The 27,849-nt window shown below is 34.8% G+C and overlaps 1 protein-coding gene across 10 annotated transcripts in view; it reads right to left on the minus strand.

Annotated features, from left to right (window-relative positions):
* LOC106868262 (dedicator of cytokinesis protein 7) overlaps positions 1–27,849 on the minus strand; it is a 174,794-nt gene that overhangs the window by 74,207 nt on the left and 72,738 nt on the right. For all 10 annotated transcript variants that reach the window (XR_008264747.1, XM_052970082.1, XM_052970084.1 and 7 more), the window contains 14 exons: positions 26,903–26,973; positions 26,079–26,223; positions 25,285–25,383; positions 22,987–23,067; positions 21,113–21,329; positions 19,646–19,801; positions 17,764–17,922; positions 16,878–16,966; positions 16,347–16,442; positions 14,296–14,436; positions 12,484–12,597; positions 10,650–10,957; positions 9,056–9,365; positions 7,146–7,322 (listed from right to left, as the gene is read on the minus strand). Coding sequence is in view for 9 of the 10 variants with exons in the window: in XM_052970082.1 (XP_052826042.1) it covers positions 7,146–7,322; positions 9,056–9,365; positions 10,650–10,957; positions 12,484–12,597; positions 14,296–14,436; positions 16,347–16,442; positions 16,878–16,966; positions 17,764–17,922; positions 19,646–19,801; positions 21,113–21,329; positions 22,987–23,067; positions 25,285–25,383; positions 26,079–26,223; positions 26,903–26,973 (2,163 nt within the window). In the remaining variant the exon portion in view is untranslated. The remainder of the gene's footprint in view (positions 1–7,145; positions 7,323–9,055; positions 9,366–10,649; positions 10,958–12,483; positions 12,598–14,295; positions 14,437–16,346; positions 16,443–16,877; positions 16,967–17,763; positions 17,923–19,645; positions 19,802–21,112; positions 21,330–22,986; positions 23,068–25,284; positions 25,384–26,078; positions 26,224–26,902; positions 26,974–27,849) is intronic.

A 27,849-nucleotide genomic window follows, 5' to 3' on the forward strand; every position in this document is an offset into this window, starting at 1 on the left:
AATATGTATACAGGTTATCTTTTGCGCGCTCTCTCTCTCTCTCTCTCTCTCTCTCTCTCTCTCTCTCTCTCTCTCTCTCTCTCTCTCTCTCTCTCTCTCTCTCAGGTTTCATCTAATGTAAGTCCTATGTGAGCAATTCTTGGAAATGCATGTCACAGACAGATGTATCTAAAAGGAAGATTGTAAAATAGACAAGTTGCAACATTCAGGCTGTTCCTATTTAACTGAAATCGTCTGAACTAAGAGTATGAAAGCCGGTTTATGGCTTTAAATCATCAAGGACTTTACTTACCAGTGACATAATCTATAAAAGTACTTCAAATTTCTTTACTAATCTTCTAAGAAGCATAAGTAATTATCCAAACATTGCATGAATGACACCAACAGAGACTCTTCAAGACACAAAACAACTATAGAATGATTTGAGGCCCATAACTTTTCTAAAACACTATTTAAACACTATTAAGGAGTTGAGATGGAGGGTGAGGAAAAGACCTTAAAAGAAAAACCCAAACAAATGAAAAACACCTTAAAATTTACATTCTGGCAGATAAAAATGGTGCATGCCTAGAAAACATCAATATCCAGGACATCATACCTTAGAACAGTTTTGAGAGATTGAAGAACTCGAAATGTCAATACTGCAGAAAATACTGCTAATAATTTTGCACCTAATCACAAGGTCATTTATGGTAAGAAAGAGGGGTGTGATTGACTTTTAATTGCAGTATATCACTGGTACGTTTTTTAACCTTTTAGGCAGGAGAGGAAGCAGTGCCCATGGATCTAACAGAGCCTCTAAGACCAGTAAGAGAAAAGATACTCAGTCAGGAGACATGGTCCAAATGCTTGTAACAGAGTGGATTCCGCTAAAGGCACCAAAGACAACATGTGATGGTTTTAAACTGGGAAGATGGAATAAGACTACCACCCAGATGGGGTAAAGTGAGATTTGAGCTCAGAAAGCCATGAGCCAGAAGAAATACTGAGAAGCATCAAGTTTGACACTTTTCAAGTTCTGCTAATCCACTACTCTGGATTGGTCTTTTTTTAACCTTGAAAGGATGAAAGACAAAGTTGACCTCAGTGGGATTTGAACTCAGGATATAGAAAGTTGGAACAAATACAGGAAGATATTCTGTCCAATGCTCTAATAACTCTGCTAATTCATGTTTATTGAGCCCAATTGATAAAAGTTAAATTTCATGACAGGATATTTAAATTTGGAACCAAGTGGGACAGGACAGAATATTGCAATGTATTTAGTCAAGCACTTGGTGAAATATCAAAATATTAGTACCAGTGATATACTTGGAGTTTTGTTTCAATCAGCTTACACTGCCCTAATAAATATTTGTCTTAGACAAAAACAAATGAAAAAGTCTAGATTCTAACAGAAGAGTGAAGAAAACTTGTTTGTGGGTACTTAAATGAAAATCCTTGCCTGCAGTAGAGAAAATCTATAAAATATTGGTATCTCATCAGATATTAAAAGAGTGAGAGGAATCTCAAACAAAAAACCGAAAGCAAAATGAGAACAAGAGAAAGAAAGATGCATGAGTGGGGTGTGAGAAAAAACTAGAGAAGATACAAATAATTACTCAATGGAAAATAAATGAGAAAAGGGTTTCCAATAATTTAACAACACTTTCAGTAGACAAAAAACACAATAAGCCAACTTTTGCTTAACAACAAACTGACTGAATGAATGACTTTGCCACAATATTTCTTCTAACAGTGAAAGCAACATAGAGAAAAACACAGCCGATATTTTGACAGTACACAGACATACTGATAAACAGCAGAGGTGATAGAGAGTCAGAAGGATTTAATATTTGAATTTTTTTAATTGAAAATCAAAAGTATTGGGAAAAGTAAATTAAGCAAAAGTAACCAAAATTAAACAAAACAGCAAAGCAATCTATATTTGGAAATCATAAAATTAAAAAAAAAAATAATAATTAAAAAAAAAACACAACAAAACAAGTCAAATGTGTAAATGTAAAGATGAAAATGAGGTTAGTGATGTAAAATAACGTCAAAGGTGTAAAATGAGTCAGTTTCCTAAGTAGAAAAATACACAAAGTCTAGTTAAATTTATTGACTAGTTTGAGCCAAGAACAAATCCTCATGAACAGTAAAATAAAACGGTTGCTGCATGGATGATAGAGGGAACAAATATATTACAAAAGGGACCAAAAGAAACCAAACTTTTTTCCTTGCTGGGAGGAATGATACCAAACTCAGTGATTCCCAGTCACAGTTGAATGGAGTGTCCCACAGTACAAGATATCTGAAAAATATCACAAACACCATATATTTGCATGTGTATGCATGCCTCTGTGTGTGTGTTAACTTTCTGGAACCCAAGGTTCCATGCTGATGGAAATCAGCATGTATTCAACCATATTCCAATAGAAAGTATTACTCAATAGGTTTTGCAGTACTGACTATTTGTTCTTTTCATCTCTATAGCTCAAACCTGAAGTAGTTTTGAATATTAAATTTGTACTTAAAGACTGCTCAATATAGTTAATCCTGTAAGGACTAAAAGAGAATGAAATACAAAACATATCATGGTATCAAGTCTTACACTTCACTGCCTCAGTTAAAATCTTACTGAGAGTGATCCTGCCTTGAGAGTACCATTTCAATTAAACATATCCCTTCTAAAAGTTAACTTCATGTTTAATTAAGCAAAAAAGGGCAGTAAAGCAAGGGTAAAGTTTACCACAAGCTAAGACCATGATATGTTTAATTCTTATTGAGGCAATTCCACTTAACTGCTTTATTTAATGCTATTGGGAAAGGTATGAATGAAATAATTTGCATTATACTCCCTTTAAAATATAGGGCTCTTCTATCCTATCAAAGAAATATTAGAATTCTGTATGAAGTTAAATTTTTCTAATATAAACTGAAAGACCATTCTACACCTTGGAGAACTACTAATGATGTAGTATAAAATGAAAAAATGAAAGAAAGAAAATAAAAGAAAGAAAATAAAAGAAAGAAAAACTACCAAGAAATTTATGTGTCCTGTATTACATACGGATACACATAAAGTAAAAACGCATACACACACAAAGAAACACAAACACACACAGAAGTATACTTAAGTTAATTCATTCTTTATAAAAATATATTAGAAGATATTTCAATAAGATGCTGTGGGACCAAGAACTGTCATAAAGTGTAACATTTAATCTTCAGTGATTCCAATCGGTGAATCGTAATATCTGCTTCAGGTTAAAGAGTGTTTCTAAAATGTGAGTTACAAAGATCAAGAGACACTGAGGATTGCAGGAGGTGAATAGCTGAGAGGGAAGAAGGTATAGCTAGAATTGAAATAAAAATGCTTCATATGGGAGCAATATAAATTTTAAAAGGTGAGGGCTAACGTAGAGGATTGCTTAAACAGATCATTTCTTTCTTCATTAAGTGTATTCTTCAGAACTTGTATAATCTACGTGAGTGGATATCAACAATTTTTTACTTCTAAAATGCATGGGTTATAGCAAACAGGAATTTTAGAAACACAGGTCTTTTTTTTTGGGGGGGGGGTGTATCAGGAAGGTCTTTAACACAGCTAACTCTGCTATTGATATGAAATGTGCCACTTTCTATAACAGTTCTTGTCCCATCTAGAACATTTTACTGAAAGAAAAATTCCCCAATTACTAAAAACAAAGCTTAATAACATGTGAGAGAAAAATTCATAAGAAATTAAGAAAATAATGCAGAAGAATTAGTTAACTTAATTTCAAGATTTAAAGAAAGAAGAGAAAATGGTTGAATCCAAATCAAACAAATGTTAAACTTTCTCTACACAAACACACATTTATCATTAATAGCTAAATTGAAATTAAAAAGACTTTAAGATCAGCAAAGAATGTTTATGACAGATCAATGCTCTGGCTATCAGTAGGTATTACTAAGTTCATAGATTGATTAAATGATTACAATTAAAGAAGAAAAAGAAAAAGAAGAAGAGCAACACAAACTAGACTAAGTTGAAGCCACAATTTCAAATACATGCAATGTAAGGCTACAGTTGTTTCAATAGTTACAAAAATATAAATAGATAAATCTCTGAAAATGAAATTCTCAGGTTAATCAAATATATTAGCAGACATAATTAGATCAAATTAACATTTAATATTCATAATAGATATATATTGATAGATGGATGGGAGAATATACACTTCTACATTGCTATGTATATATGTTTTTGAAAACGAGTTTTACTTTTTAAGTTACAAATTAAAATAATTTCAGTTTAGAAATTTGTGTCATCACCATATAAGCTTCTCAGAGCATCAAATCCATAACTTTACTTAAATTCCAGATTGGTATTGGGATGTTGTTTTAAGTGCCCAGGATATCAATGAATTCAGAAAGGGAGCCAGGAGAGAGTAGGGCCTTTGAAATTTGGCCTACTATTATTCAATTACTTGAAGACAAAAGTTTTCATTGGTATTTCAATAATTTGCATTAGAGAAAAAAATTTTCCTTTTAGCTGAAAGGTCAGAACCAAAACAATATGAAACACTAGTTTCAATAAATTCTATTATAATTCAACTGGACTCACATACTCACAAATCATGAGTTCAAATCCACATCTGGTGGTTTGGTATTTCTGCATAGACAGAAAATATGGGAAAGCCTGATAAAGGTCTGCACTGTGATCACAATGGCCACTCTTGTCACACAAAGTTACACTGAATCTGCTTGAGGATTTCATTAAGGATACATGTGCCTAACTTACAAGACTAGAATATATGTGCATAACTTATGAGGCTAGAATACAGCCAGTCTGTAGAATTGATAAAAGAACATCACTTGTATTTGAAAAGATTAGTGGTGGTCAGTATGTTATCAATCTAAAGTTCAGAAAATGTTCTTTATGGGGAGAAAATGTAAAATTTTCTTTTCTTCTTCCTCACAAGTCACCAGCAGACTTCACTTTACACATACTCTTCAATGATGTAAGCCACCACTTGTGTCTTCAATTCTAGTAACTTATTTTAATGCTGTAAAGTACTAATTTATCAGTAAAACATAACTACTTCCTTCTCTTTATGGTGTACCAAATTCATTTTTAAGAAACAAGCTAACATGATGCTATATGAAGCAACACATTCCTCTAATCACTTGTGGGTAGACATGCTGTCTCAATACATTGCATCATCTAATCCTTCTGCAGTAACCTCAACTTCTCAGAGATAGCTGGTCTGTTGCTACCTTCACTCAGACTCATCCAGCAAACTGAGCTCTCTTATATTATGTCCAATGTCCCAGGCCCTGCATTAACTACCACAACCAATCTTTCCTTCCCAAAATGTCAGCCCTCTGGAATATCCTCATGGCCCATGGTTCTCCTGTAGTCACTAAATTTCAGTCGTTCAAAAGGAACATTAACTGCACAGGCCTCACCAATCTGTGGAGGATTGTAAAAGCCATTGTCATAACCCCTTGTTTCAGATCAAACTATGAAAAAAACAAAAAACAAAAAAAAAAAACAACACAGCAATGTAGAAGGTACTTAAACTTTCAAGTAACATGTGCCACAATAGAACTTAAGTTATAATATAGAATATATTAATCATCCATAACTTGAACAGAATTCTAAAGGAAAACTAAAACATTCATGTGTATACTATAAGTAACTAAAAAAGAATTTCAATATTTAAGATGACTGTGAATATAGTAAGATTAACTAACAATAGTGGAAATCTAAACTAAGATAAGATCATTCATGTGTACAATAGAAAGTAATAGAGAAAAGAATGACTAATTACTAATAAATACAGAAACACAAACGGGTTAACAAACAGTTGTATTCAAAACCTTGACTGGAAATATTTCTTCAACTAATCTGACTTCTCTGAGAGAAAAAGTTTCTGGTTTTGTAAGATTTAAGTCCACAGGATTATTGCATGTATTGGATATTTTAGTGAAGATAGTGGGGGGGGGGGGGGGGGGCTTTTGAATAAATCTTTAACCAAAGACATATATACATAATAAGCAAAACTATATTCAGGACTGAATACAGATAACCATAACAACTGGTTAACAAATGGCTCACAGCTGTTTATCAGGACTGGATTAGAAATAATCTGAAATGGACTGTTGTTATTATTGTTATTGTTTATCCTTGAACAGTCCTGATTGAGATGACTAATGGTTGAGAATGATCTGGGAGTAATTACACAAATGGTATTAATGGGGTTCTTTTTAATTAATTCTACTACTGCCATATGATTGTGTGTGTGAATGTGTGTATCCTTGTCTCTCTCTTGATACTGCATGATAATTGTAAATGAGAGTCACTGTCATCCAAGCAGAGTTGCAGTATGATTCATTTCCAATATTCTACAAATTTAGTATATTGATAATACCCAGAAATTTATGATTTGTAGTACCAACTAATATCACAGGTATTAATATAAACTCTAACCCACTTATTGTGTGAACTTTTGTCTAAAGTCCTCAACAGAAAACGTATCACATGTTTATATGAATATATCTATGTTTGTGTATAATCATTATAATTATATAAAAAGGATAATACGAGCTGCTGCAATAATAATACCTTCTTAACACATGTAATACGTATGTACCTATGGGTATGTTTGTACGTATATATATATATATATATAAGACAGGCTTCTTTCAGTTTCCATCAACCAAATCCACTCACAAAGCTTTGCTCAGCCAGAGACTATAATGGAAGACACTTGCCTAAGGTGCCATGCATTGGGACTGAATCACACACACCTTGTAGCTATTCCATCAACCGGATTCATTATTCTAGCTATTATAAGTATCAGAAAAAGAAAAGTTTACAGAAAAGATTTCCAGTCAAGAAGTTATCTAATATTAAAAATAAATTAAGACGAAACGAGATTGGAAAAAAAAAAAATTAACAAAAATAATTAATGTACTTAATGCAAAATCTTTAAAATCTAATTGCACAGTAAGAAACTAAATTACAGATAACTACTTTCAACAATTTGCTAATTATTATTCACAAAATGCAGACTACTTAGAATAAAAAGTTACTTGAAGATAAATTTGAAACTAATAATAAGAAGAAGAGTAAAAATAATATGCAAAACAACTAAAGAGAAAAAAAAATTTACCTTGTATTCAAAATTAGAAACCACAAAATAAATAATCTCCACAATACGACTAAGGCGTGTAAGTGGTAGCTCTGACCACCAGCTTTTCAAAACAGCATAATCTGCATTTTTAAGTACCCACACAAAACAGATCAGGAGGTTGTGAGTGGCATCAGCATTCAGCATACATTTTCTGGTCTGAAATTTAGACAGGATTCAAAAGAGAAACAGTGAGGAAATTGTAAAGAGATATTGTCTGAGAAGTTATAGATAAGTATATATCTGTGGTAGACTTTTAGATTTGAAGAAACAATAAATAGACTGTCCCTTAAAACCCAAGTAGTCTTTGATGATAATGATGGAATGATAATGATGGAATGATAATGATCATTAACACTGATTTCAGGTCATTAAGAATGAAATGTCCGATTTTGAACTGAAAGCTTATTTTACTTTATCTCAACAAAAAGCAATGCAGTTAATCAAAGTATGCACCTAAATTATCAACACAATTCTGCCATTTTATCAGTAGCTTATTTATGCCGGCAGCGAAGAATTCTGGAGAGCAAAGGTGACGAAATCATGAAAGGCTGTTTTTGCATCTTCTTCAGATTTGAAGTTTTTTTCCTTGCAAAGAGTTGTCTAATGCCTGGAAAACGTAATAGTCAGTTGGGGCAAGGTCTGGTGAATATGGTGGATGACAAAGTACTTCCAAGTTCAGTTCTTGTAACTTGAGTAGCATTCTTTGTGCAACATGTGGTTGAACATTGTCTTGCAAGAGAATTTGCCTGTCTCTATTGACCAATCTCGGTTGTTTAATTGCAAGTTCATTCATCATTTCATCCAGCTGGTTGATGTACACATCTGCTGTAATTGACTTATCAGGTCTCATGAAGCTGTAGTGGATGACACCAGTGCTGGACTACCAAACACACACCATTAGCTTTTTTGGTGAATATTCTTTTTTGGATTGTGTTTTGGTACTTCATTTCTATCCAGCTACTGTGCAGAACAATACAGTGCAAAAATAGTTCGCTTTTATGCTGTGACAGCAAAGAACAGCAAGTATCAAGACAATATGTCATTTGATGCTCATTCAGTTTGTGTGGTACCCACTTGTCCAGCTTCTTTACCTTGCCAATTTGTTGCAGATGGTCCAATACAGTTGGAATTGAAACATCAAACCTTGCTGCTAACTCATGCATAGTTTGAGATGTATCCACTTCCACTACAGTTTCCAGCTAATCATTGGTCTCAGGTCTACCATGGGGCTGATTTTCAAGAGTAAAGTCACCATGTTTTGAGCTGTCTGGGATATGTTGGTTCCACAATGGAACTCATATTCATAAACAACAAAAAATTTTTATCTATTCATAGGTTCACAAAAATTGATTTATAAGAGAAAACTCACAATATAATCAGACACCATGAACTGCATTTCAAAAGTGATGATGTAACTCTTCAATGTTGTAAAACAAAGAATTGTCAGGATAAAACATTAGAGTTAATGACTGTCAAACTTGGTGTATAAAAAAATCGGACATTTCATTCTTAATGACCAGATACAAGGCCCCAAATTTGAAAGAGGGGTATAGTTGATTACATAAATTCTTAGCATTTTGCTAGTCCTTTGTTTTATCAACCACATAAAGTTGAAAGAAAATTTGCTCCTTCCACCTCTCATAAGATTTGAACTCAGAATGTAAAGCAATGTAATTAAGCACCATAAGCATGGTTGAGAAGTTTGTATTGTAACCATGTGGTTTCAGGTTCAGTTTCACTGCGGGACACCTCGGGTAAGTGTCTTCTATGATGATGGGTGTGGTGGTGATGGGCAGTGATCAGGATGACAGCTGTGATAGCAGTCTTAATGACAGTGGTACTAATTAGTTATGATGATATTAATGTTGAGAATAACAACTAGCACTTACTTTTACTTCAGTCTCCTGGACACTGTAATTCATATTCGACACTCTTTCACAAACACTCGAACCGGCAATCGCCATAGCAACATGTTGATTGATTCGGTCACCTTCTTCGTCTTGGTAAGAGTTACGAGAACGGCTGGTCAGGTTTGGGTCATACAGTTGAGGCAGTCCATCAATGACAATGCCAATTAAGGGCAGATAGAGGGCAGCCAGGCGAGCTTTGATTTCTGGGTTTGAATAACGAATGTCTAGGTCATGGTTGTAGAGGAGGTTACGTATGACATTGATGGCTTTGTAGTGGATTGTTGTGAAGCTGCAAGACATTATATTATAATAGTAAACACAAGGTAGGATAAAACATAAGGAAATAAACCAAATATTGATTATTCAAGCATTGATGAAGTTGAATACCTCTATTTTTTGCATTTTACTTGTTTCAGTCATTAGACTGTGGCCATATTGAGGCACCACCTTGAAGAATTTTTAGTCGAAAGAATTGACTGTAATACTTATATTCTTTTTTTGTTGAGCCTGGTACTTGTTCTGTTAGTCACTTTTTACTGAACTGCTAAATTACGGGGATGTAAACACACCAACATCTGTTGTCAAGCAGTGGTAGGGGACAAACACAAACATGCATACGTACATATATATATATATATATATATATATATATATATATATATATATATATATATATATATATATATAGTAGAAATTTATAGAAAACCAAAAGACGAAGACAGGTGTATGAACAACAAGCAGGTGTATTAGTTTGATGCTTGGGAAAGTGAAAAAGTCTTTTACATTTTGAGCCTATGTTCTTCAACAGAAAGGAATAAGTGACAATAAACAGAGAGAGAGTAAAAAAAAAACTTGTGGATTTAGCAGTCAAGCATGGTGACTGATTAGAAAAAAAGTTTCAAAGAGGAAGTTGAAAAAAGGGGAGGGCTTCTTTCAGTTTCCGTCTACCAAATCCACTCACAAGGCTTTGGTTGGCCTGAGGCTATAATAGAAAATTTGTGAGTGTTTAAGAACAATGCGTTATTTTAACCAAATTTTGACAAAGCCTTTAAATCTCTAATATTTGAGCCATATCCAGCTCAAATATTCTGTTTTACATTCAGATTGACTAGATCTGGCCTCTCAAACCCACCCTATAATGTCCTTCTAAAAATAAACAATCACATCTTTGAAATCTCAAAGCATGCTTAAGGGTAAAAACAAGCCTCAAATGATCTCTAATTCAAACTGCTATCAATTCACAGAGTCCAGCAATTCTACTCTTGCAAATCTAAGCAGACTTTTTCTACACTTATAACATACAATTTCTGATTTAATGATTATACAACATTAGGAAGCAAGAAGTAATTTTTTTCACATGTTGAAATAAAATTTTGCACCTCTCACTTAAGAATCACTTATATAAAAGTTCACTGACTGCCTTGTAGTCTTTTGGAAGCAAGAAACACAAAGCATGATGAACTGAATTCAAAACTGGTCTTCTTTTTGATATTAGATATTTAAAGGCTTTGTCAAAATTTGGTTAAAATAACGCATTGTTCTTAAACACTCCCAAATTTTAAATGATACTCACTTTGTTTCTAGAGCTGTGGCTAAATCAGACAGGACCAACCCAGAAAGGAAATGCTGCTGCCGAAACTCAGTTGTGAGGTCAAAGAAAATTCCTTTATCGGTCAGAGTGTTTGTTGAGGCATAAGACATCTGTGAGTTTGTACTAGTGACGCTAGGAGATGGACTGCATGGAGCTGATGGTGTAAGCGGAGTTCCAAATGGCAGATTTAATGGGAAATAATGCTCATGGCTGCAGATGATGTGCAAAAAGTCAAGACGCAACCTCATTAGAATAGTTGCATCAACTTGACAAGCCATTTGGCTAGAAATCTGAAAATAAAATTCCATAAATATTAATTTGAAGTACTGAAACTTAGATACTTAGTACTTAACTTCAAACCTTAGACTAACTAAATATTACTGAATTGGAAACTTTAACTCATTGTACCCAGTTTAAGTTAACTAAATGATATGTTGTATGATGATACCATTGATTTATTCAGATTAACAGGGTTGATATAATTTATATATATATATATATATATATATATATAGCAGGCACAAAGTCTCAGAAGTAAAAACATAGGAAGATAGTGTAAAGATAAGCTGTGATGTTGATGCATCCTTCCAAATGCAACAGAAATGATTTTAACAGTGAAGCAAAACCAAAATTACCAAGAATTAATTGTTGCACTACATGAGTTAAATTAGATTTGGTAAAGAAGATGGTCAAAATAACAGGCTGTTGTCCTCACTGCTTTAGATACTTCAATGCTCTGAGATCAAAATGCCATCAGAATAAATAAGTACCAGTAATATATACAAGGAAAGTTGCAACTGGTTGAGTTGTTAGGATAACAACATATCAACAAATGGGTCATAACCACAGACTGACACTCTGCTGCACTCAGAGTTAAAGCACTTCTGGTCAAGTCCATTTAACTGTTGACTGGTATTATGACAAGGTACCATTATCAAGGTACCATATCACATGTAGAGATCTATTAACTAGAGAATTGTGAATCCATATCTCCCTTTATCTGGTTCTGATCTACATTCTGACCGAGAATGTGCCTGGCTAATACAATACCAAGTCATTAGCAGTTCATACCTGCTTAACATAGTTGTTGGTGTGGCTTACACTGAACAAACCTACAATCAAAGGTATTCCAAATGTGACCATCATGACTTTTATTATGTTCAAGGAACCTAGAAGCACATTATTCGTTGTGACCTTTCTTATGATGGTAAAATGTGAGTTGAATGTGATTTAACTGCTGTTTCTGGCAGATTGCTTTACCAGCAGCTCTTTTGTTGGTTTTATTACCAGCATGTCTTTCTGTAGTTAGACAGTTTTCAAATGGCCCAGTTCAACTGACTGACTAGTGACAACTTAATGAGTGCTTCCTTCATAAGCTTCAAATCAGCAATATCTCCTTGAGTATGTATTGAAGATGGTAGTCTTTGTTTGGCTGATTTAGCCTACACATAAAGATAAAATTCTCAAGCAGTTTACTAACACTCCAATGTATAACAGGAGTGGCAATACAATAGAATTAATATACTGATTACATTTTATTCCCCAAAATTTACCTTGCAGCCTTTGGAAAATTGTTTTTTTTTAAATACAATGTAAAATTAATTATAATTAATGAATTTTCTATAGGCATCACAGGGAGTAATAGTAATGCTTTTTAAAGCATTTCTCCTGGAAATTCTATAGGTGTTTCAACTACAGGAACAGCAAAAGTTCCTTACAACTCAGTGGTTATTAAATTTAGAAACAAAACAAGAAAAAAACACAGCAAGAAACAACATTACATCATAGTGGTGAGAAAAATAAATAAGAGACTCACCGCTCGCCAATAGTCATTGATCAAGGTGAACACCACTCCTCGATCCATCAGAGAAAGCAGATCAAACAGGAAGAATGCTAAACTTGAATTGAGTGAACGAATGAGAGATTGGTCCTGAAAATGTGCAAAAAAATTAAAACTCAGTGTTGATTATTAGTTTTTTTATTTTTTGTTTTATATTTTCTGCTATTCATCCAGTAGCACCACTTTCTATGCATATAAAACTGCACTGAAGACTATAAGATATATATTTAGAACAGGTATTTCCAAAAAGAAATCTTTCAACCTTCTTCTCTTAGTATAATCACTCACCCTGCACTAATGTAATATACAGTGTGAATACAGAGCTTATTCATCAACTGATATTACATTTACTTAACTCACAGTCTGTAACAAAATGGCCTGTCCTACTGACAAATGACAAGCGCAATGAAGGAAGGGCAAAGATTCTACAACCTCTATTATAATCCATAGTCATTTTCTATTGTTGCACATTAAGATGGCAGTTTGAGAGTATGACTTGCTTGAACCTAATGATGGCTCATTAGACAGGACTAAGTAGTTAAGAAGTTCACTTCCCAACCACAAGCCCTTCTTGTTGCCAACCCTTACCTGTTTCCAAGTCAAGTTTTATTTTCCCATGGCCAGACATACTTTTCATGAAAGACTGTAAGCAAAGAACATCACCTGTATGACAGTGATGTTGCTACTGGTACCATGTGACATAGTATGACTTATTTCGTGGTCAGGGGTCAATGACTAAACTGGCTCCTCCACCCGGCTTGCTAGGTGAGGAGGGTGTAGTGTACACTCTGCAAGGCTAAAAACAAGACCTGTCAAAGGACAGATGAGCTCGTTGTGAGACAACAGCCATCCACAAGAGTAGTGCCTCATAAAAGCATCATGCACAAGAGTTGGCAAATTATGCACCTAGTCCAAGACCACAGCCTTACATTGCTCTTGAGTTGGAGTCAACGTCCATGAATGATGTGGTATAGAGCAAAAAGACAGGTCTTGTCCCCATCCATTTTCTTACTTGGCTTAGTGGTCGGGGCATTAGACTCATGATCGAAAGATTGTGGTTTTGATTCCTGGACTGAGGAATGCATTGTGTTCTTGAGCAAAATATTTCATTTCACATTGCTCCAGTCCATTTGGTGGGCAAAAATGAGTAACCCTGCAATGGACTGGCATCCCATCCAGGTGGAGAATTTATCGGCCATGGAAACTGGGAAACTGGCCCCTCATGAGTTGGCATGGCTTGAGAAAGTAACTTTACATTTACCCAGTACTTGTTTTGGGCTTTATTTGATTTTACATTTATGGTACTATCTGGCTGCTGTACTCACCTGAGAGCAGAATCAGCACATATTACACCCCATCCCCTCCTTAAAGTCCTTCCAGACACCTCATCATCTCTGTCCAGACTATTTCAACCAATCACATTCTCACCTCACCATTTGTGCCTTCAGCCACTGCTCCCCCACCCCTGCTATACTCCATTCTAAACATCCAGCCATAGAAACCATGCCAAAGATGACATTAGATCCTGACACATCTCTGCAGCTTGCCAGTTACCTGTCAAACCATCCAACCCATGCCACCATGGAAAGGGATGTTAGATGATGATGATGATGATGATGATGATGATGATGATGATGATGTATAACAGTTGTGAAAGTAAGGTTAATTTGAACTCAGTACTGCAATTAATATTCCAGCACCTTGACCTTCCAGGTATAAAATATATCAGAACTCTGGAGATAACTGTACAAGAATAAGAAACATTTGAGAAATATGAAAATAACAAACCTTCATGAAACGTAAAACAATTTCTCTGATAAGGTTGCGCACCAGTTGGCAGACATCTTCTATGAAGTGATCACTGAAGCGTAAACTGCGATGTATACTGAGTTTATCAGTCTTGTCAAGATGTTCTGCCATTCCTTTTACCTATAACAAGAGGATAATGATCAGTGTTGATCTGTGTATATCACATTAATAAAACAGCCGGAACTGCGAGGCTGTATCAGTTTACACCAGCTACACACACAATCCACACTTAAAAGCTAGTCATGAGAGCAAAACCAGATTTAGGCATAAGCTATAGATTAAGGTTTCGCAGTCCAAAGAAGCCACTCAAAATTTTAATTTTATTTTATTTACATTCTTTACTTCACTTTATTTGTTAGCACTTTATTGTAATTTATATATAACCCTTTAGCATTCAGATTATTCTGCGAAATATAATGTTTATTTATTCACATTGTTTTGAGTTAGTCATACAGTATCTCATAGCTTCAAGATTTTGATAAGTGATTGCATATTTTTCTTAGAATGACATTGTAGGTTAAGTGTGAGAAGCTGGATCAGATCAAATTGAACATAAAACAGATAAAATATTCTGGCTGGATCTGGCCGGTTTAAATGCTAAAGGGTTAAGTAATGATTTAAACCAATTCATCTAATTAACAATCAAAAAAAAAAATCATTATTTACACAAGTTTGTATTAGATTTTTAAAAAAAATATTTTAGTTGGGAAGGAAGGCAGTGTTCTTGACCCTTTATAGGGCCTCTGAGATAGGTGGGAGGGAGAGAGGGAGGTATCCTCAAACCAGAGAACTGGGCTAAATACTTGCAGCAGAGTAAACCCTACTAAAAGCATTCAAAAAACCAAGTGGTGGTGTGAAATTAAGTTGCAGATTTTGTTGTTATATAATTATATTTAAATACCAATTCAAGATTAGATTGAATTCTACTCTTTTTTGTAACTTACTTGGGATCTTTGACATATTCTTATATTCTGTGCTGGAGCACTGTCTCTAAAGATTCAACCAATCATTTCAATTCTAGTCTCTATGCAAAAACCACTTGTTTATGGATAAATACAAGACCATAGCCATGAAAATTCCAATGAAAGACATACAGTGCTCTCAAGATGGTGTCAATGTGAATGAGTTATATGGCACAGAGCGAGACAACAGGCCCTGTCCTCCACCCATTTTCATCCCTCCCCCATCTATGGTACTACTTGGCTGCTATACTCACCTTGAAGCAGAATCGATACATCCCCTCCCTAATGATCTCCCACACTCCTCATCATCCCTGCCCACACTATTTCAACCCCACCATCCCCAGGCCATCTGTACCTCCAGCCACTGCTCTCTCTTCTCTCTGCTAAACACATATGCATGGTTTCCATCGATCAAATTCATTCACAAGGCATTGGTCAATCTAAGGTTATAGTAATGGCATGGTTTTTTTACAAAGCTATGAGGCAAAACCATTTTCCATAGTTAACTGTAATAAAATTTTAAGTACAGCTGTGTCTTCGTTTTCCCTATATAAAAAAATTCCTTTCCTGTATGTCCTAATTTGTTGTGATTTTAAAAAGTATTTGAACAATTTTTTCATACAGTTAATTATTTCAAAGAAATTAAAACACTTATCTGCATATTTTGGAGAATTTCATTTTTGTTGCTTTTGTTATGAAGCATATGATAAAAGACCACAATAAGTGGTGAGATCTGCCTAACCCTTGCTATAATAGAAATAAATGTAGCTGATGGTGTATATGTAAGATTTATTTCAAAGAAAGTACCTAAATACCTCCTTTTACATTTTCAGTGATAATCTTTATTTAAACAAACGAAGCAAAGCTCGCTCGCTAACAACATATTATAGGATTTCGCCTTAAATTTGACACTGGTATGAAGGATCAACCCAAACTCATAAACACTCTCTTTACACTCAATAAAAGAATCTTGTTTATTAATTTAACAAAAAATAAGAAGAAATATCCAAAAACTTTTACACAGTCAAACAAAAAACAAAAATCTTTGTTTGAAGTCATGGTACGTACAATAAGATTTAAGAAGAACCAAGCGTTCGCAAGAGTTGCTTCTTTGATAGAACCACTTGCCATTACCCATTGCACTGCCAGTTCTTCATGGACAAGCTGTAAAAGAGAAAGAGAAACAAAAGACAATATAAGGAAATATGAAAGAGGTGAAGCAGATAAATCAAAAAGTCGATTTATATGGTTATAAACAATTACAAGTAAGTTCTCCACCATCAATTCACTGTGAAGAAAGTTCACCATGAGGAAAGTTTACTGAGAAAATATATCCATAGTATCTCACCATTAATAGTCAAAAACTATTTTATTAACTTATCGGACATGGTTATAAACTGTTTAGGAAATATCAAATAGCTAATGGAACATTGATAATATTTTGGGGTAATAACCAAGCAATGTGTGTTGTGCTCGTACATGATCTGGACTGTTTTAAATTTTACTTTATGCCTCTTTGGTTTACACATGTTAACGCTGAACAACAATCAAATCTTTAACTATTGGTAAGCAAATATGAACCCGGTCTTTGATACTTACTTTTTTACCTCTGATCTTAGGGAATGTTGAAATTCCATACTCAGATCCTTTCATGCTGCCAGTTCGATCAAGAGGACCGCCTTTGGTAACTGGTAAGGGAGAAAGACAAAAACAAAATATGACAGATATATAAAAAGAAGCTTTAAAAACGAGACAGGTTTTGTGAGAAATGCAGGAAACTACAATAAAAGTAAGGTACTTGATGGTACATTAATATATTTAACTCCTTGCAGACGGATTTAGTACTGGCAGTCTATGCTGTGTACCGGTATTAGGCAATTCAGTAACTGCATAGTTTTTCATACAAGGAATTTTACACATCTATATCTGAAAGTAAGGTGTAGTCATGTCAAAAAAGACTTTAACCCTTTAACATTCAGATTTCTCTGTCAAATGTAATGCTTTTTTATTCACACTGATATGAATTAGCTATGCATTACCTTGTAGCCTTGAGACTTGACATGATTATTTGTTTTAGAATAATATTGTAGGATAAGTGTGAGAGGCCAGATCTGGTTAGTTTGAAGATAAAACAGAGCTTATTTTGGCTAGATATGGCCAATTTAAATGCTCAAGGGTTAATCATATCTATTCAACCAAAACATTGGTCCTGAACACTAAAACTAATTCATAAGGTTGCAAAATAAAATCTGATTTAACCAGACTAATAGAATATAATTAGCAGACAGACAAAAAAAAAAAAAAAGAAAGCAAACAGTGACAACTGAGAAGAAAACAGAGAGAAAATAATAAAGGGAAGAGAAGACAAGCAAGAAGACAATGAACAATGAAGGAATGATTAGAATAAGAAAATGGAAGGGAGCTGAAAAAGGAAAGAAAATTCAAATATAGTTAATGAATGATAATATAGTAAGATGTAACTTACAGTTCATTATATGAATAACTTCTGCATCTGGTGTTGTTGGTGTGCTGCCTGATAGGTCGGGATCACTGCTGCTACGTTGATAACCTGGTTTGTTAACTGGCAGCGATGATGGACGACCCAAAGTAGGATATTGGCCAGTTGGGCTACCCAGGCAAGAGACTAAAGGTGATATAGAAAGATGTAATGTGAAAAGACACTGAGAAAAAAAGGGCTGACAATTTCAATAAACAGCTAAAAATATAAGAACACTTTTTTTTCTTTATATACGTAAGAAAAACTCTAAACCTTTTAGATACTAGTAAAATATTCAAAATACTAATTTAATATACTTGAATAAAAGTGTTACATTCAATACCCATTTTGAACATTGTCCTTGCTCAAAATCCAAATTCCCCTTTTTGCATTTTATATCTCCATCTTTCATTTACAAGGATTCACCTCCTCTCTTTTTTCCCTATTTTCATTCACTTCTTTATCATTTCTGGCAGCCAATCAAGATTATGCTGATTCTTTTCAGTCATAACAGTGCTGCTGCATCAATTAGAATTTTAAAGAAATGAAAGAAATACCACTCACACATAGCAAATCAAAGTATTTTGACATTTCTTTTTCCCCCCCCCATTTCCCTGTCTTATTTCCCTATTTCATAAGTTTTAATCTTTCTTCAAAAATTAGGAAAAGAATGCACTGGACAATATAGAGCTAAATATGAAATTAACTCTTCTGATACAAACCTGTTCAAAACTGCCCTTTCTTCTAAGTAACAAATTCTATTTTAATGTGATCAAAGTTAAAACCGTCCTTCAAAATTTCATGTCGATTTACGTTTAAACAAAAGCTTAATAATGACAAAGTTACAAACACACGCCTTCTTTATTAGTCAGCTGGTTAATATCTAACTAACTAATGATTCAACATTTTTAAAATTAAATGAAACACAAGCAATATATTTCAACAAAAATATGGTAACAAAAGGGTTAAATATATATAGAATTAACTTGGAACTTTCCACCCCACCCCACCCTGGGGAACTACTGCTGTAAACTATGAATTAGCCAGTATTTGTAAAAACAAATATAATAGTATAAATGTTGAGACTCAAACAGATTAAAGGAAGAATTACATTGTAGAAGAGTCATGTTATACATTTTAAATCTCACATATACTTATTAAAGAGTTCACTCTTCCTTTGTATTTTTTGATAGTACTCTGTACTTTATATGTCAAAAAGTTTAGTAGCACTTTTGTAACTTGGTCAAAGAACACAACTCCAGTGCACTGAACTGTGTCAGTAACCACAATGCTGTCCTTGGTCATGAATGACCATGGGATTGCATCTAGAAAGTTCCCCTCTGTGGCACAAGTCTGGACCATGTTGTTTACGGAAGACCAGCAGTTGCCCATGCATACTAGCCTTTCCCTCTCCATGCCACTGATGTTATCCAAGGGAACGGCAAAGGCAAGGGCCGATACAGCTTGGTACCAGTGACGTTGCAACTCATTTCAACAGCTGAGTGAACTGGAGCAATGTGAAATAAAGTGTCTTGCTCAAGAACACAACACACAGCCTGGTTCGGGAATCAAACTCACAACCCCATGATTGTGAGAGCCTGACGTTCAAACCACTGAGCCATGCAGCAGCGTTTCTCCTAGCACCATGTCTATTCATGAATATAGAATTCTAGAGAATATTTCAGAATATTAAAAGCATCGTAATGTACATGAAGTGATGATGTATAAACAATGTTTGTTTATATACTGGACTTCAGTTTTAAATGTGTATATATAATTGAGTACATAGTAAGATAACATAATATATAAATATACTTAGTGTACAAATTCTACAGCATAGACAATATGTATACTAAAGTATTCTTCTAACCTGCATTAATATCAGGATGTGGTAATGTACAGCTGTAATGAATGTATGAAGCCAACACGGAGTTGACCCCATGATGGTCGTTTTGGTCTTCTAGAAGATTGTGTATTCGCCCAACAATGACTGATATAGTTTCAAAACAGTTCTGGCAAACACTTACTGAAAAGACAAGAAATATAATTACATCAATACATCTCTCTTATAAAAACAGAAATTACTTTAGAAAGGCAGTGTTAACAACAAACCAATAGAGTTTAACATGTGAATGTGTGCATGCATGTAGATGTGTTAAGCATATATGTAGATATATTTCAATATGAGTATAGATGTATGTATGTATATGTGTAGATGTGCATGAGTATATATTTGTAATTGTGAGTGAAGCTTGGTGGAATCTTTTAAAATACACAGAAAGGAAGTGAATTATAAGTTATAACTCACTGAGCAGATCTCAGCAAGCTGGTTATTTCATGTGAAGGTTTTGATGTGTCTACAAACTGACCTTCACCTTCAGCAACTTAACTTTATTTACACATGTCTTTTGGTCACTGAAAAATTTCTTAGATATCCCTAATCTATTTTGTTTCATGTCTCACTAGACTTGTTATCGTCCCAATGTTTACATTAATCACTACTCCATTATCGCCCCACTTTTCTTCAACACCCACTTGGAACTTTCCACCCCACCCTGGGGAACTACTGCTGTAAACTATGAATTAGCCAGTATTTGTAAAAACAAATATAATAGTATAAATGTTGAGACTCAAACAGATTAAAGGAAGAATTACATTGTAGAAGAGTCATGTTATACATTTTAAATCTCACATATACTTATTAAAGAGTTCACTCTTCCTTTGTATTTTTTGATAGTACTCTGTACTTTATATGTCAAAAAGTTTAGTAGCACTTTTGTAACTTGGTCAAAGAACACAACTCCAGTGCACTGAACTGTGTCAGTAACCACAACTACCGCTGCTTCAACTATCATTATTTAACGTCAGCATTCCATAATGGCATGGATTGGATAGTCTGACAGGGTCCGATGGGTCCAAGGACAGCATTGTGTTTCAGTGTCTGCTTTGGCATAATTTCTATGGCTGAATGAGTTTTCTAACCCCAACTGCTTTACAGCATGTACTGGATGTGCATTTTTTATCACCAGCATAAAAAAACTTTTGACACTTAAGAGTATACAAAGCTATCATGGAGTAAAAAGAAAATGCATTTAACAGAAATGTATATTTTTAAACGAATATGATGACTCTTCCACAGGGAATGTTGCAGTTTTAAAACACTCTCAGATCAGGTCACTTACCAAACGAACTTTAAAAGGTTTAAAAGTAATTTCAGATCAAAAAGTTGACTATGAAGGAATATGAAAAATTTCTAACAGGAACAGTTGCAGAATTCTAACTGAAATGAAGATTTGATCATTAAATCAAGAATAACTTGCAAAGTTCCAATACTCACTTGTTTGGTCTGAAATAACAGGTGGTCGAACCATCAATAAAATAAGTTTGTCTAAAATCAGAGTCAAGAATTTCACCAGACTTTCACCATTAGCTTTGGCAAGATCCATGACAGAGCGCTGCAACTCATTTTCAAAACCGGTTTCATTGGTCCGAGGCATCAGTTTCTGTTCTTGAGCCATATGGCATAAATGTAAGAAATGATTCAAATTTTCATCCTGAAAGAATTTTATGAAAAGAACAACAGATGAATGTGAGAGAAATGGTTTAGACAGGTGGATAGACATATTGTACTACGACTACTTTATTAAAGTCTCCCTCATTTTCAAAGATAATAAGGTGTAGTTTGAGTTTAGCTACTGTTTCTAGCAGGTCAAGTGAAGAGCCTGTAAATGGCTCTGTTGCTAGCTTGTGAAGTGAAATAGCGTTACAAACTGATTTACTAATCTTTCTTGTTTCAGTCTGTTTGTTCTTCAGTTTGAAAAATAGACTAAGCCTAGTAGAAGCTTCAGTACAATATGTCTGAAAAAGTTATATATTACACTAAGTATCATATAACATTCTTTATTACACACCCAATTTGGTTGTGATGATTGCTCTGGATAAAGATACATGTTAATGAGAACAAATTGATATATTTATTATAAATTTAGACCTGAAGAGTTTCTAAGGAAACTTTGAAGTATGATATTCTTGATCCCAATCCCATATTTTAAAATCTAATCTGAAATAAACTTCACTGACTTTTATTGTGTTTAACTTTGACATAAAAACTGTCTCCCAGAACAACAGATTAAAGGTGAAGAGTACTGAAATTCAGTTAGATATGAGTTTGAAATTGAAAACTTAAACAAGAGATATAAATCCAATCAAGAGTACAATAATTTAAGCAAAAGAATAAATATCGTTTGGTCATTTTGTTTAGCATCTGTTTTCCATGCTAGCAGAGTTTAGTCAGCAGGTAACTGAGCAGAATTTTCAGTCAGGAGCTCTTCCTGTGGCCAACTATAACAGGTTTACAAGGAGTTTTCTCTTCCAGAGAAATCTGAAAAGCAGGGCTAGCAGATATTACTGCTCGTAGCTGAGGTTCAGAGTAGATACACACACACACATAATATCTTTCTCTTTCTCTCTCTCTCTCTCTCTCTCTCTCGATATATACATTAAATGTATGACAGGCTTCTTTCAGCTGTGTTTATCAAATACCTTTACAAGGCATTAATCAATTGGGTCTATTGCCAGAGTACTGCACAGTAATAGTGAACTTAAAGCTGTACGCTTGAAAAGTAAACTTAATCACTGGTCTGATGGATCCAGTTTTACTTGGGTCTAAACCAGTGGTTCTCAACCAGGGCCCATATAAGATTTTGGCCCATATAAGAAAATAGTAAATTGAGGAGCCACAATAATATTTTAAAGGGTCCTGAAAAAATTTTATTTTAGATGTATGTATTGGTGTATATTGCAAGAACCAGCTCAGTTTCTTTCTTTAACATTTTACATAGTTCAACCTACACAAGTGAATGTGTGAAAAACAAAATAGGAATTTTGAAAGAAGTTTCTATGAAGCTAGCTTTTAAACACTGAATGGCCATGGGGGTCCACTAGAATAACATAGTATTTCTGAAGGGTCAATAGATAAAAAAAATGGTTGAGAATCTCTGGTCTAAACAGTAACAGCTGGTAGGAAGCAAAAATTATTCTCAAATATCAGAGGCAAATATTAGAGTATTAAAATGTACATGGTTTACTCATACAACACAACTGTAACAAAGTTTCATATCATTGTCATGTGGTCAGTTGTCTAGCATAAGTGACTGTGCTGCCATATGATTGGTTAAAATATATATATAGTGCTTGACAGTAGGTACATACCTGCGTGTGTATTGAAGATGCACAATAAAGATTGACTGTGAATAATGGTTTACGATTATCCATCCACTTTATATTCTGTGACTGAAATAAATAAATATATATATAAATTATATAAATGCATACATACACACACAATTATATATTTATATCCATACACACACACATAAACTATATCGTCATCATGTATTGTATGCCTACAGTGCACTGATGACACTACAATGTAAGTCTTCCTGATTAAGCACGAGTTCTCCAGCTGGTTTACCACTCTTGTCCAACCTGCTCAAGATATTGTCCATCCATTGCATTCTTTGCCTGCCTTTACATCTAGTACCCTCTACTCTGTTCAGGAGTTGTTGTCTTTCACCTATTCGTTGTAACACCCATTCGTTTGTCTGATTGTTATGAGCCTCTTACAAGGACAAAATGCACAAATAGATATAAACATCATCATCATCATCATCGTTTAACGTCCGCTTTCCATGCTAGCATGGGTTGGACGATTTGACTGAGGACTGGTGAAACCCGATGGCTACACCAGGCTCCAATCTGATTTGGCAGAGTTTCTACAGCTGGATGCCCTTCCTAACATCAACCACTCCGAGAGTGTAGTAGGTGCTTTTACATGCCACCGGCACAAAGGCCAGTGAGGCAGTACTGGCAACGGCCATGCTCAAAATGGTGCATTTTACGTGCCACCTGCACAGGAGCCAGTCCGGCGGCACTGGCATACAGACAACAAAACAGTATAGATGTAGTGTGTAAGAGAGACAACTTCATTCCTAAAGAAAAATGGGGTTTCTTGCAGGTTGAGAGACCATGGAACGGATCCCTTGGTTGTCTCAGTAACCAATACAAGTAATAGGTGAATATTACTGTCAATGTAAAACTTACATGTAACACATTTGATAGAATACACTATATAATCTCTAAAGCATTTAGTCAGCATTCCTAATTAGGCAGTTTGCCAACAGAATACATATTCTTAGGGAATGTTCTGAATATATGAGATGTATGACGAGCCTTTCTCCTCAAAAAATGGATCAAATCACATCTGAGACAAATTCATTATATGAGGATATAATTGGGTGTAATGTTCTAAAAGTTACTCTTTTTTAAATAGCAAATTTCTTCCACTGTTGTACTGTTCAGTTCATACAAAACATACACACATGTTACAAAGTAAGATCACGTTTATTTCTTGATTGTGCCATAAGATATCGCAGATGTCTGATTCCATGCAATGAACATTTACTACCTTAACCAGTGACAAGATTTGGACTATTGATTTCTTAGCTGGTTGTCTTGTGTTTGACTGATTCAACTATCCACATTAATATATTTTGCCTCACCACATTGGGCCTCACCGAGGCGATGACTACGGACCGAGACCTTTGGAAATGGGCTGTGCGTGAGAAGACCCGGCAAGCCAAGTAAGATCGTTGCCAGTGCCCCTGGACTGGTTCTTGTGCGGGTGGCACATGAGATGCACCATTTTGAGCGTGGCCGTTGCCAGTACCGCCTGACTGGCTCCTGTAGGATTTTCGAGCGAGATCGTTGCCAGTGCCCCTGGACTGGCTTGTGCGGGTGGCACATAAAAGACACCATTTCGAGCGTGGCCGTTTTCGTGCGGGTGACACGTAAAAGCACCCACTACACTCTCTGAGTGGTTGGCGTTAGGAAGGGCATCCAGCTGTAGAAACTCTGCCAAATCAGACTGGAGCCTGGTGTTGCCATCCGGTTTCACCAGTCCTCAGTCAAATCGTCCAACCCATGCTAGCATGGAAAGCGGACGTTAAACGATGATGATGATGATGATGATGATATACTGATTACCACAAATTACTGAGAAGTATGACAAAGGTATATGTAAAACACACACAAAACATATTTGACATATTTGCATATAAACTGGCATTCCATTGGTTATGATGATGTGGCTTCCAGTCGATCCAATCAGCTGAACAGCCTGTTTGTGAAATTAACACGCACACTCTTAATGTAATTCACAAGGAGATTCAGCGTGATGCAGAGTGTGACAAAGCTGGCCCTTTGAATTTCAGGTACAACCTATTTTTGCCAGCTGAGTGGACTGGAACAGCATGAAATTAAGTGTCTTGCTCAAGGACATAACATGCCACTGGTAATCAAACTCACAACTTTACAATTGTGAGCCGAATACACATCCCTTAAAAAAAAAAAACTGATTTAATCAGGAACACATTATAGCCACAAATAGAATTACGTACACACACACGTACACAGAAAAGCAATAAAATGATCCTAGAATTTGGTACTTACATCTGAATGCATGGAATATCGAGGAGGAAGTTTCTCCATTGAAACTGGAAGCTGAAAATCTCCAATAGATAGTTGATTATCATTAAGCAGGGGCAGCCACTACAATAAAGGAGAAATCATCATAATAATAATTATTATTGATTTTGTTTGTTGTGGGAGGTGGTTTCTTGTACAACCACTACACACACACACACATGTAATTTGTTTCCTTATTTTACGTCCATTTTTTCCACAGTAGCGAATGTTAAATAAATATATTACTGAAGCAGTTTACAGTTGGATGCCTTTCTCATTGCTAACACATACCAGTTTTTCAAATAAGGGATATCGTATTTCACACATCTTCAGCTGTGGAAAGCCAGCAGACAACACATTCACAGAAAAATGATAGCAACATCACTGCCAGATGCTGAGTGATTTTTGGAGAGTGCAAACACACACACAAACATGCATGTTCACACTTACATATACACATGCACACATATAAAGATAAATAGCTTCTTTCAGTTTCCATTAACCAAATCCACTTACAACACTTCAGTCTATAGCAGTCAAGGTGCTCTACAATGGAACTGAACTCAAAATCACATGATTAGGAAATAAGCTTTTTAACCATAAAGCCATATCTGCACCCCCTCCAACACATATATAAATATGTATGTATATATGTTTGTATGTATAGAACATTTATTGATGACTGGATACTGGGTTCAAGGATGGCTGATAGTAGTGACATAAAGAAAATGCTATTCAGGTCAGTAACAAAAAAAAAAACAGTAAGATGTGTCCCTTACAGTGTATCCAATAGGAATTTCCACCGGGGTAGGCTCATTCTTTTTGTTCTGGCAACTCACATGGTAAAATGAGAAGAGAAGATGATGAGATTTTGACACCTTTGCTGGCAGCTTGACCTTGATTTCTTCGTAAAACTGTGGAGATCTGAAATGGTAAAAGATGAAATTATAATCAGTCTCAATGTGTAGCATTGTAAGTGATAGAAAGGTAATATTTCAATATCTGCAAAGATGTAGATTAAAACAATTAATAAAGAGGATATCAGTTTAACATTAAACCTTTTTTAGTGTTAACAGAAACTATATATATATATTCAAATATGAATTAGAAGCAGCTCAAGGTATGTAAACAAAATCGAACACTCATACACAATGTGTGTGTTGTTAGTTCGTGGGGCAGCTGCATCATTTTTAGGTGTAAGAGAATATATTCTCAATGCTCCTTGAAAGAAGGTCATAGACAAGTGGGACAACCCACATCAAGTCCTTTATATATTATAATGAATTTGATGAGTTAATAGAAATGGTTGAGTTATAACCTTTAGAGTAGATTGGTTCATTTCTCTATATTCAGAGCTCAAATCACTACAGAGTTGATAGAGCTATAACCAGCTTTATATCTGGATTGTAAACTAGTGGCCTTTTGCTCAAGTAATGAATAAATAAGTCAGTCAGATCAATAAATATCAGTATCCATATCATCATTATTTTAACAGTTTGTCAAATGTCTGTTTTCAAGAAAATATTTAAAATAAAGTAACTTATCAAATATGAAGTTAAATAATGAATATTTAAAAATATAAATGCTAAATTAGTGGACTAACTTGTTATGGTATGTCACAGATGTATAAGCTTCCTTGGATAATTCAGGACAACTTGATTTACCAAATATTACCTGGGAAGATAAAGAAACAGGATAAATAATTAATCACACCTTTAAAAAAACTAAGAAACAAGAATGTACTTAATATAAATTTTGACTTGAAATACATTGAAGACAATAATAGTTACACAGTCAGAGTTAATTTCATATATGTGATTACAACACCTCAAATTTATAAAAGGGCAATTAGCTAAATAAATATGTCAAATTTCATATCTGTTTCTTTTGTTGTCACAGCCTTCCATCATCTGTCTTTGTTTTTGCTGTGTATGTCATGGGTTTTGTTGTAATTTCTACAGCTCGATACCCTTCCTTCCACAACCTCTTTACAATTTGGACAGAGTGTGGCGTCACGTAAAGCATACGTGCAGTGCCATGTGAAAGTGCCTGTGCGGTGTCACGTAAAAGCACCAAGCACACTCTTGAAAATGGTTGGCATTAAGAAGGGCATCCAGACATAGAAACAATGCCAAATCAGACTGGAGTCTAACGCAGCCCCTGGCTTGCTGGCTCTGGTCACACCATCCAACCCATGCCAGCATGGACAACAAACATTAAATGATAATGATGCATCTAATTGTCATTACAGAGATTGTCTGTGACAGGACTAAACATATAAGTTTTAATTTACTCTTTTCTAGACAGGTAGCCTTCTTATGTTTGCATAAAATGAGAAACAGTGTATGTGTGTGTGTGTGTATATATATATATATATATATATATCTACAGACACACAAAGATACACACACACCATACATATATTCATACTAAAGTCTTCATCTTTGTTGTTACTACTACATTTTGGCTGTAAAGTCCTCTGGCCATCTTTAAATGTCTGTTGTATCTGGTAATGTTTCTAAGATGTTTAACCAAAACCTTTATTAAATC

This window comes from Octopus bimaculoides, chromosome 8 (genome assembly GCF_001194135.2).
Source record: "Octopus bimaculoides isolate UCB-OBI-ISO-001 chromosome 8, ASM119413v2, whole genome shotgun sequence".
NCBI classification, from domain to species: Eukaryota; Metazoa; Mollusca; class Cephalopoda; order Octopoda; family Octopodidae; genus Octopus; species Octopus bimaculoides.